General features: G+C 41.9%; 1 protein-coding gene across 29 annotated transcripts in view; it reads left to right on the plus strand.

Moving 5' to 3' along the window:
* The first annotated feature begins 352 nt into the window (after positions 1-352).
* Positions 353-12154, plus strand: part of CELF4 (CUGBP Elav-like family member 4) — a 752374-nt gene continuing 740572 nt past the window's right edge. For all 29 annotated transcript variants that reach the window (XM_088153025.1, XM_088153036.1, XM_088153023.1 and 26 more), the window contains exon 1: positions 353-632. In XM_088153025.1, the coding sequence (XP_088009151.1) occupies positions 353-632 (280 nt within the window). The remainder of the gene's footprint in view (positions 633-12154) is intronic.

Here is a 12154-nt window from a genome sequence, read left to right on the forward strand (position 1 = left end):
GATCTAGGCTGTTCAATGTATGAAAAAAAAAATCAGTTCAGGCTCCGCGAGCGAGCGAGCGAGCAAGAGGAGGGCGCGAGTGTGTGTGTGCGTGTGTGCGTGTGTGTGTGTTAGAGCGAGCGAGCGAGCGAGCGGGCGGGCGGGCGAGAGCGCGCGCGCGCGTGTGTGTGGGTGCGTGCGTGAGTGAGTGCGTGTATGTGTGTGTGTGCGCGCGTGTGTGTGAGTGTGTGTGTGTGAGTGTGTGTGTGTGTGAGTGAGTGAGTGAGCAAGAGGGAGCGGGATTGAGAGAGGGAGAGAGGAACCGAGGCAGCGAGGGGGGGTGGGCAAAAAAGGAAAAGAAGATTTTTTCTCTATGTATATAAAGATGGCCACGTTAGCAAACGGACAGGCAGACAATTCCAGCCTCAGTAGCACCCACACGAACCCCAACCCCAACGGGCACATGAACGGATTAAACCACAGTCCGGGGAACTCCGCCACCATTCCCATGAAGGACCACGATGCCATCAAGCTCTTCATCGGGCAGATCCCTCGCAACCTGGACGAGAAGGACCTCAAGCCGCTTTTCGAAGAGTTCGGGAAAATCTACGAACTGACGGTGTTGAAAGACCGCTTCACGGGGATGCACAAAGGTGAGCCGGGATTCGCAACTTTCCCTTCTTCTCGGGGCTGGGCGGAGGGGGGCGAGGATTGTTGTCCGGGCAGATGGCTTTCGAGGCGGAGGGCGACGGGGGGGGGGGGCAAGGATCGGGGCCGATCCTGCCCGGTTGCCGGCTTAGAAAAAGTGCTCCTGTGTAGGTGTGAGCGGGTGCGTTTGTGTGTGTGCGGAAGGGGGCTTTCTCTCAGGGATCCGACCGGTTCCCAGGCTTCGGAGGGGGGTGGGTGTCTGTCTTTAAAATACATACTGAGGTACGCACACACACACACACACACACACACGCACACGCAGCAAACAAAACGAAAGCCAGAGTCGGAGAGAAAACGCGAAGGGGGCACCGCCGGCGCGAAAAATCGCTCTCGGAGAGAATGGAAGGAGCTGTCCATCCAGGAGGGTGCTGAACCGGGCGCAAGCTCGCCTCCGAATGCCCCCGACGGCTACCCCGAGCAAGAGGCGTTTCTGGGGTGGGAGAGAGGGCGAGGAGGCGGCGGGGGGGGGGGGGAGCTTCCTGCGTTTAGGCAACGGCCCCCCAATAAAAGAGGGGGGAGTATTCAGTGTGGGGGAGGGGAGGGACGGGGTGTTACGGTTGTCTGCAAGAAGGAGGCACAGCGCAGCAGCCCAGGTGGTCAGAAATCAACAACGTTGGGGTGGGGGGGGGGAGACTCAAAGAAGAGGGCGGTTTTAGGGACGCATCCGGAAGAAAGTCGGTGGGTGTTTAGGCATCCACTTCTGGCGAGGGGTTGGGAGGAGTCCAGGGAGTTTGTCATTTGGTCAGCGATCAAGAGGGAAACTGAGGAACTTTTTTTAAAAAAAAATGATGGTGATTATCAGAGCCGCTTTTGGCGAGGCAGAGAGGGGAGCCTGGTGCCATGGGACCTTCTATTTCCCTGGCGATCCCTCCCCCTCCCCATGCACACTCATGAGCGCACACACGCACACACACACACACACACACACGCAGCACTGCCTGGTTTATTTTGGGGGCTGGGAGGAAGCTCCATCAGCGGTACTTCCCACTTGTCATCCCGGATTCCCCCAGCCCTGCTGTGCTTCGCTGTACAATCTAAAGATAATGGGGGGAATGTACATATAAAGGGGGGAGGCAGAAACTACACGTCTATAAGTGGAGAGAGGACTCATACGTAGGCAAGGTGTATTGATTGCTTGCGAGAAACTGAGGCTGAAGTGAATAAGTTGGAGGCAATGAGGCTCACGTTGTTTGAAGACGGTGGAAAACCAGGAGGTTCATTAGCTCTGGAAGTTTTGCCCTCTTCGCTTGCATCTTCCTTTCTTGCTTTGTTTTCCTTTCCACTTCTTGGTTCTGGAAAAGGAGGAATGTGTCAAGGCGGTGCTTGGGAAAACTTAGGGAACAGAGAACAACAACACCCCCCCCCCCAAAAAAAAGGAGGAAGAAAGAAGGGGAAGGAGGGCGAGGGGGAATCTTCAGGAACGTTTCTTCCCAAGTTCGAATCCCAGAAATGTGATTCTGAACGGCTTAAGCTGCTGGTCTGTTTTGCAGTTTTTCTGCCCAAGCAATAAATCCCCCAAAAGTTAATTGCATGTTTTGAAAACACCCATGTCTTCCCTAAGCCTGCTAGGTAAATAAGGAAGTTATTTTTAAAAAAGAGGAAGAGTTAATGATTTGGAGGAAGGAAGAGAGAAAGAGAGAAAGAGCATGCAGAGGAGAAATTCTGGATGGGGTGGCATGCGATAATCAGTGCTATTCCTCCACAACCAACCCTTTTATTCTGCAATCTCTACAAGGCAGACTTACTTTCTTTTTTCATCCATTCATATAAGCTTTATTGAAAAGACATATGAAAGGTTGGGAGACATAGCTTTGCTGTTTAATTTAACAGTCTCTGGATGATGCCTTCTGAATGTTGCATTTTATTTTTTATTTGTTTCACCAAAGAAAGTTTATTTAAAAAAAATACATAAATTCAGGCTATATACATCAGTCAAACACTTTACAGAGGTAAAGTTGGGAATTATTTTTAAAATAATCTAGTTCTTTTTTATATATATAGTGCTTTTATGACAGATTATGCATGTGTAGGTATGCTTGTCAGTGAAATACAAATATAATTTTGAAAGAAGTCCTGAATAGAAAGCAAGACAAAGCAAATAACCTTTTCCTGTTTTATTTAGGTTGCCTTACAAGAGTTAACTTTTTAACTAGGAGTTTCATGAGTCATCTGCTGGCAACTGACTACCCCTCTTACCTATTTTCTAGAAGAACAGTTTACCTTTCCTGAATGGTTTATTATGGGGCAAAGTCTTACAAACTAACTGCATACATACATACATACACACATGCTTAACTTTTAGTGCTCTTTATTTTATTGAATTTCAAGGTGAATTCTAAGGATTGCCCAAATGTCAAAGTAGAAGCTCTTCTTTTCATCTGCATTAAATCCCAGCTTGCTTCATAACCAGATTCATTAGGGAGGGGGAAAAAGAGCAACTGACCCAAACAGATTCTTCTTTGGCATGTCTGGAAGTTTGGCAATACTTTCCAAAGGTATAACAGATGAAAGCCTAGGTCTTATGAAAGGGTCTTCTGAAAGCCTAGGTCCATGTGAGAGTAACCTCTCAACATTTGTATGATGCCACAGATTTATTATCTATTTTTAACTGTCTTGTTTATCACCTTGGGATGAGAGGAATTTGCATTCCATCAGGGATTCATTACTGAAAAGTTTGAAAAGAAAAGCACAGCATATGGTTTTGAGGAATAGAAGAATACATTGCTTATAATATGATTTCCCTCCATTTCATTATTGCTTCAAATCAAAAGCTGACAATGCAACAGGAGCCCTCCCAATATCTTTCTTTCCTTCCTTCCTTCCTTCCTTCCTTCCTTCCTTCCTTCCTTCCTTCCTTCCTTCCTTCCTTCCTTCCTTCCGTCTCTATTTTCTATTTCATATGTGTATTGTATAATAGAAAGAAAGATACTCTTGTATAGATATTTGTCCATAAACGTAAGAAGATATTTTACCTCCGGACATAACTGATAGAATAATTGGGTCCAGTGGGTTTGTGCCTGGTACTTGTCAAAAGCCACAATCGCTAAAGGTTTGGAGGTACATCTATGTGGATGTATTCAGTTATTCCTAATGTAGGTGTGTGCGTGTGTGTGTGTGTGCGTGCGCGCATGTGCATGTGAGTTGTGTAGAGCATGTTGGACTCCATAAAAACTGCTGTGCAGAAATATATAGCACTGCTTTGTATTTCTGGTAAGTGAAAATCAGGCTATAACGCAGTTCAAAAATGCAAAGAGTAACTCCACTCCGAGTACTGTACAGCTTCAAACTCCACATTCACGTATTGAGAAGATAGATTTATTTTAGATCTATGAGAATCCTGACAAAATATTCTCTGTTATCTATAACAGCTGACTCAGCCTGCCTGCCTGCCTGCCTGCCTGCCACCCTCCCTCCCTCCCTCCCTCCCTTCCTTCCTTCCTTCCTTCCTTCCTTCCTTCCTTCCTTCCTTCCTTCCTTCCTTCCTTCCTCCCCCTAATGTTATTCTTATATTTCTTTTCCTTCCCTTTGAGAGGAGAATGGAAAGTTGACTGGCTGGGCTGAGATTTTATTCACAGTTCATCTAGACCTTTGAAAGAAATCTGGACAGTAAAAACTAGCACTGCCAATTCTTATCAGGTACGCAAATATACCCAGGTATTAGACATCCAATTCATTCATAACTTGTACCCTTCCATCTGCATCTGATGAAGACCACATAAGGTCTGGGTTTCTTGAGGCACTGAGGTTTGCTCTCTCAGGAGAGACATAAGATCATGTTCTAGCTTTCACAATAATTTAAGACCAGCTAAAAGGCTTTTTGGCCTAATATTTATAAATGAATGAAATCAAAACCTAGGACTATCCCAGGTAGACTATTTTTCCTCTTCTTTATGCTTGATTCATAAACCTGAGGCCCATCGTGTATTTTGAAGAGTTAGCTAGCTGTCTATAACAGTCTTCTTACAAAGTCAGGTCAGATCTTCTTGTGAGATTTTGCAAAACAAACTCAAGCTTTGAAGCACTTTTAAGGAGAAGAGTTGTGAAACAGATGATAAGCAAGGAGTCGGTCTGGTACTTTAAATGATAGTGTGTTCTTTCAGACCTCATGGAAGAAAGGCAGCTCATTCAAAAGTCTTACCATCCATTACTAAGACGGTGAGAAGCCCCCCCAACCCCAATAAACCTAATAAGTAAACATAAGTAGAAAAAAGAAATGTTTGGTGGGGGGGGGGAGTTACTGCTCTTCCTTCCTTCCTTCCTTCCTTCCTTCCTTCCTTCCTTCCTTCCTTCCTTCCTTCCTTCCTTCCTTCCTTCCTTCCTTCCTTCCTTCCTTCCCTTGGTTATTTCCCTTCTAAGCAACACAGGTCATTTTCATACTTGAAAACACCTGGTCTTATAAATCTGCAAATTACCCAATTCATGATCATCTCTTTTATTAGAGAGAAGCCAGAATGGAAGAGACAGATGTGAATTAAAGCTTTGTTCAACCTCGGTGCAATATCAGTTTTCAGGTTAGCTGTTAGATTTAGAAGTGCAATGATTGTTAAATTAAGATGCACTGTACGGAGCGATAAAAAAAGACTCAGGGAAATGAAAATGTACTTGAAAAGGGACACGGCTAAATACAGGTGTCGAATAAATGCCTCCATAATTGAAACACAAAGCTTGTGTGACTGAAAGCAACATGCTTAATCTTAGTAGGGTCGTAATCCAGATAGAGTTTCAGGGACGACACACACACACACACACACACACTCAGATACACAATGCTCAAAAAAACAAAATTACCAATCTGTGAAGTGTATCATACCTGCAACCAGAAAGACCAGCCATTAAACCAACAAACCACAGTGGATTACTTTTATGGCAGATAAAGAAAGAATTATTTCAATTTCCCTCCAATTCCAATACCCATGAAATACAGTGTAAGCTATATTTTAGAATCGCAAGTGAACCTTCTCCACACCATGACCAGGAAACAGCAACCTTTATTGCTAAGGATCTCTACCATCTTCTGTCTCATTTCTCTCAAAATCACTCCAGAAAATCCTGCTCCTTCAGAGCCTTTTGTTTGGTTAGTTAAGTTTCAGTGGTCCTCTCTTTTCTTCCTTGGACAAACCACTTTATAATTTTTGCTCCATGAGAATAGGCGCAAGTTATCTTAAGTGTTTTCTGTGGACCTGGTGCCAAAGTATCCTTGTAGACAAGATAGAAACATTTAAATGCTTTGTACTATTTCTGCAATGAGCCACATCATAATGTCTTTGCAGCCTTTATGGGAGGCAAATATTAGGGGAGGGGGAAAAGAAAAGGTAGACTTCACTTTCTTCTTTGCAAAGTGAAATTGACAGAAAGAATGTACAGCGTATATCACTGAACAGGCAAAACAGGATAATAGCCAATCTGGAATTGAACAAAGGAGGAGGAGGAGGAGGCATATTCAGGACACTTTGTTGTGAACATAACAAGAGATGACAATTCCAGTTACAGGAATAGATACTTAACCGTGTAACTCTTGAACCAACTGTAGATGTAGACCCTAATGTGCCCACTCAGATTTGCGTTGAGACATCTACTGCCTACATATTTGTCCTTCTAGTTAAGACTAACAGGAGGTCATCTTCTAGATTCAGTCTATACAAAAAAGTTAATCTCAGAAACAAACACAGTGTGGTCTGTTTGCTTGTTTCATCTTTTTATAGACATCTTTGCTTGGTGACCTCTCCAATCCCATATGAGTCCAGGAAGCATTGTTTAATATTTAATTTATTGCCAGAATAATGTTAGCATAACATGTCTTCAATTGCTTGAAGTACAATTAATTTCTTGAGCATTGATTTTTAATCGATTGTTTCATTGCTTTTAATTTGTGTGTGAAAAGGGTTAATGATAATCGTCTGGACCATTTAAAAAAGGCATAAAAAAATGGCAAAGGCTGAATGCCAATAGACCACAGCTTTTGAGAAGAAGGGAGAAATGCTGTGCACCCACAAACAAGGTGTGTGGAAATTACCATACTGTATTTAGTTATAGGTTATTCAGAACCCAATGGAAATCAAACATAATACTGAGACACTTAGAACATCTGTTCGGAAGAAATCATTGAAAGAAGCACCTTACTATCTTTTTCCCAGAAAGCTGCTGTAATGTTACCCAGCAAGCTGTTTTCACAAGAAGATGAATTTTGTATTATTCAAGGATGTGTATATTGAACTCCACTAAATTGCCAAAGCTCAAACAAAGCTGGAATGGAAGCTGAAAGCTGAGGATTACTGAGACAAACACCAAATAGGTGAGGAGAGAGGGAAGGGGTGGTCAGCTAGTGAAATTTAGTTAGTTAGGTGTTATCAATTCAAGCTCAGCTCCTGATAGTTACATGGATGGATGTTTGCCTTCTGACCAGTCTCCAGTAAAACCTCATAGCTGTTCCAAGGACAGTCCTATAATTTCTTTGAACCTGATCCCATCTACTCACCTTATCCATTGTCTTCTCTGCTAAATCTTCCCAAGAAAAGACTTTTTTTTTTTTTCTGGTTCATGACCTGTTTTCTTCACATACCCCAAATTATGTGAGTTTCCATTTTCCGAACATTGGATCCTGAAGGGAATAGTCAGCCTTTCTTTGACCCAGAACTGATTGATTGGTTTCTCTTGCAATCCATGATGCTCTTAGAAACCATCTCCAGGTCCATTGTTTGAAGGTGTCTATCTTCCTTCTTTCATTCTTTTTCACAGCTGACCTTCAACAGATCCAATCACATAAGCTTCCATTTAGCCTTGAGTTTTGAGCTACTGCAGTTTTAATCCTAAGCAGAAAAACTCATGAACAAGTATTTACCTTTCCAGAACATTCCTGTGTCAAGTTATACAGATTTAAAACAGATTTCAGCTTAAGGGATAATGCCCATCACTTCCTGGATCATTAATATCAAGAAGGAAACCCAGTATAGATCTGTAAATCTTACTTTCTGTATGATATGATAACTTATACCAATGGGACGGTTCCCAGACTTCCAGAATGATGTCTTCATTGTATTTGTTACTATCTACACAGCCTCTCAAGATCTCACTAAAAAGTAAGCCTTGTATTATAGCTTCAAGGGGTCTCCCTTCAAGGAGGTGACAAGATTTAGTCTAGCATCACTTAGCACTTTAAGGATATTAAACAATAATGTTTAGGAAAAATCAAACTTGGTTCTCAAATAGAAGTATGGCCAACTTTTGGAGGTAAAAATTTACTCCTTCCAAAATGTCCCATTGTGACTGGAATGTGATGTTTTGGGGACATGGTATTTGAACCTGAAAAAAATGTGCACCTCTTTATTCTTGATCTGACATATGGCCATTGTTATTCCAATTGCCCTTTGTGCTAAACAGGCTTCACGTATCTTCAGGAATGCTTTGGAATGGAGACAGCCAGTTTATAAACATATGTAATTGAAATATCTGTACCATGAAAATTTATGTCTTAATTTTTGTGGCTCTTAATTGGCCGAGGAATGGGTAAATGCTAGGGAATTTGGTGCCCTGAAATTCCTTTGATATCTGTTTAAAGATGTTTTATCATGGATAAGCCCACCTTGGAAAAATTCCTTTGATTTTCAACAGAAGGGACAGGAAATAGCGAAGTCACGTATTAATTTGTGTGGTTGCTTTAACTGAAAACTAAAAGTTATGGATGTTACTTTGGAAAAATTCAACCAGTTAATTTGTTTAAGCGTTTTCCCTTCTAACTTTCAGAGCCATACAATTACACAAACACTAGTTGCAGCCAGAAGGATGATCTCAGATATTCCCCAAAAGATAATGAGAATATATGTCACAGTGCTTGGCAAGAGCTAAAGAAAAAATGTCATTCCTTACTTTGAATCTGGATGATGCAACTAGCAGGAGAAGATGGTTTTTATTGTTTATTGATTATACACTACTGACATCTAGGAAGGAAGGAAGGAAGGAAGGAAGGAAGGAAGGAAGGAAGGAAGGAAGGAAGGAAGGAAGGAAGGAAGGAAGGAAGGAAGGAAGGAAGGAAGGAAGGGACAGACAAACCTTGTTCTTGTGGCTGTTAAAGGTAGTTAGGTGCTCAAACCCTTTGGAATAAAATGTTTCATTGCATCGTGCAGGTAAAAATAAATCATAATCAGTTGGTGAAATGAACGGGGAGACGTATAGACATAGACACTGTGTTAGACTTCAAGACAGGGCAACCAAAATATTGATCAAAGTGTGTGTGTGCGGGAGGGTGCAAGGATAATGATGAACTGGGCTCCAACAAGATTTTAATTGATGATGACTTGCATAAATCTGCTATGGACCATGCATTTAAACTGACCACGGTGTAACTTTATTGCAAGATGCTCACCTTCAATTAATTGTCTCTTTTGGTAAGACTGACTACAGATCAAAGGTTTTAAAGATACTTAGCAGGATCTTCATAATGAAGGCTTCAGATGCATTAGAAATATCCGACAGCTTGGCCAATGAGGCATACCAATTTCGATCAACCCGATTGCTGCCTGTTTATGCCTCCTCCCCGGCTGGGTATAGACAAGTTGCTTAACCTTTAACTGTTTCCTAGAAGAACAACCAAAAACTTAGGCACAGCTCCAGAGGAGGACAAAGGATGAAACCACCCAATCAATCAATCAATCAATCAATCAATCAATAAAATCTGAAAAAACAGGTTTAAAAAGGTACCCCAAAGAATAACAAGAGAAGGAACGTATCAATGCACAAGTTAAATCCATAACTCAATGTAACAACCGTACGTGGGATATCATTTCTATTATATGCCTGTAGCAATTCATTTTAACTTTAGAGCGAAAATGGGGGGGGGGGAGGTTTCTCCATTCAGGAATAACGCTCACGTGCAAAAACAGACTAGTTTAGGATGATGTTATGGTGTATGGAATATACACTACTGACATCTTCAGTGGGCAAAAGAGGAAGGAAGGAAGGAAGGAAGGAAGGAAGGAAGGAAGGAAGGAAGGAAGGAAGGAAGGAAGGAAGGAAGGAAGGAAGGAAGGAAGGAAGGAAGGAAGGAAGGAAGGAAGGAATTTTTTTTGTTCTGTATTGAAGCTAGATTAATGAAGATTTGGTAAAGGTCCGTGAATGCGTACGTACATACGTATGTACAGAAAACAGCCCCTTTATACCCATAGAATTGCAGTGCTATAGCCCTATGACAGTGCAATTGGGATGTTTACATTCTATCTGTGAAAGGATCCATGGGTAGAAATACGTTTTCATTATGATATAAAATGCATCCATGCAGCAAACACACAGCTACACACTGTGAAAATCTCAGGGACAGTTGAGAACATGGCATGGTCCACCCACCCACCCTTTTTCAGAAAGGGAATAAATCAATCAAGCATGCAAGAGTTTGGGGAGGGGGGGGTTGAAAGACTAGCTAATGTTTGGATGGCTTCTGTTCATTTTAAGATGCCACAAAATGCTTTGTTGTTTAGGCACGCAACAAGCCAACAATGCTGCTCCTCTGGCAATTCTTTAGACGAAGCATGGTAGAACAAAGGACAGCATGTATTCTCTCTGCAGATAACATTTGGTAGAATTTGGAAGTACAGCCTAGACTGAAACGATGAGAAAGCAACATTCTCCCACCAAACAGTTCCCAGCCATGCGTGTTTCAGAGGGCAAAAACTTGCGAGAGTTATTTTTTTCTCTCTCTTTGTTACTGAAATGGTGCAATCCTGTTCCCGTCTACTCAGAAGCAAATTTTGCAGAACGCAGTGAGGTTTATTCTCAGGAGATAGACATCTGACGGCAGTCTTAACATCCAAAATTTAGAGCAGCAGTACTGACCAGTGTGCATTGGTTGAGGGCATTCAACTCAGCATGTCTGGAATTGTCAACGTGGACTTTGAAATCCACAGCTTTTACATTCGGGCTATTTTGCAATAGGTGAAGCCCAAATCAGACATACCTAACTAAATCTGGGGAAAAAAGGTGTTACGGTATTCAGAACTTCTTTTTAAATGTGGACCCATCAATCTTGAATTAGGTATGAGCCTGGATGTAATATCTCTCCCATGAGTTTCTCAGGTTCCATGTTGATCTAAGGAGATCTGGTTCACTGTCCCAAATGAGGTGACACCTTTTTCACGGTTAACAGTGTCATACCCTTAAGCCCTGGTCATGCTGTCATCTTTTAGCACAGACTTGTGATCAGTCAGCCTTCCTCCTAAATCTCTAAGAAGCCTGTTCCTTTTTAAATTCTTTTTGAATATATAATTTTGATTAGAACTGTTTGCAGAAAGAAAAGGTAAGCATGGAAATATATAAAGGAAGTTAAGAAAAAGGGGGGGGGAAAGATGAGAGAAAAAGTGCAAAGAGCAATACAGATAGAAGAAGAAAATTAAAGAAGTGACTTCCGATCTTCTTTACAGCAGTTACAAACAAGCTTATGATTCCTCCTCCCTCTCAAAGATGACGTTGCATAGTTCCTTTCTATCCCATACTCAACCCTTTTTAATCACCAAATCCAGAAATCACCATTTCATTTTTGTCCATTTTCAGCAAAAAGCCGATCAAAGATTCCCAGTCTTGTATAAAAGTGCTTATTGCTTTATCCCCAATCAAACAGGTCATTTTTTCCATTTCTGCCAATTCCGCCATCTTCACAATCCAATCCTGCATTGTGGGTGTTTCAGTATTTCTCCTTCGTTATGCATATAATAATCTACTCCTTTTTAAATTCTTCTTTCTTGTCCCCGTGAGCTTGCATAAAAGTTTCAACCACAGGGCTGAGAAAACGTGCCTGTGGGCTCATAATAGCCATCCCTACAAAAACATAAATATATAGAGTACTTGTATATGTCTCTAAAGTATTGAATAATCCTCTTTCTCATGAGCAAAGTTATTGCCAAGAAATAGCTAACTGGGATGATATTTTATTTCTTGCTGAGGCTGCGGGTTTAGCCTCAGCTCCCCACAAAAGTGGCAGGTGAACTGAAGTCTGACATGCTAAGTTGAATGTGATGCTTAGCTGTTTGTTCATTATCCTAATTTAATGATACAGTCACACCTAATTAATCCATGTCTGGTTTCCTCGTGCACTGCGTCTGGGGCTGGGAAACGGCATAATTTCATAGCTAGCCTGGCTGGTTTTACAATGCTATGGATATTTGGACCTTCCCGTGTGGTTTTCTTCCACCATGGGTTCTGGGGCCTAAAACGCCGCTGATCTTTTCCTGTTGGGGGTCTGCATGTCAATCTTGACAGTTTCAAATGCACGTCTTTCTCTCTCTCTCACTGCCTTGGAATATAGACACGTGTGGGACAGGTTGGTAAACATGTATGTCAAAGATAAGACTTACACCTTTCAGATATATAGTTTCCTCACCTTTGCCACACAGCTAACACAGGAGAGATGCTGTATCTCATGAATCCATTAATTACATTGTTGGTTTCTGGCTATTTCCTGCACTTTAAAAATTGGCTTTTTCAT

This window comes from Python bivittatus, unplaced genomic scaffold (genome assembly GCF_059951505.1).
Source record: "Python bivittatus isolate LINGU-HERP-01145 unplaced genomic scaffold, Pbiv_v1 ctg000570_np1212, whole genome shotgun sequence".
NCBI classification, from domain to species: Eukaryota; Metazoa; Chordata; class Lepidosauria; order Squamata; family Pythonidae; genus Python; species Python bivittatus.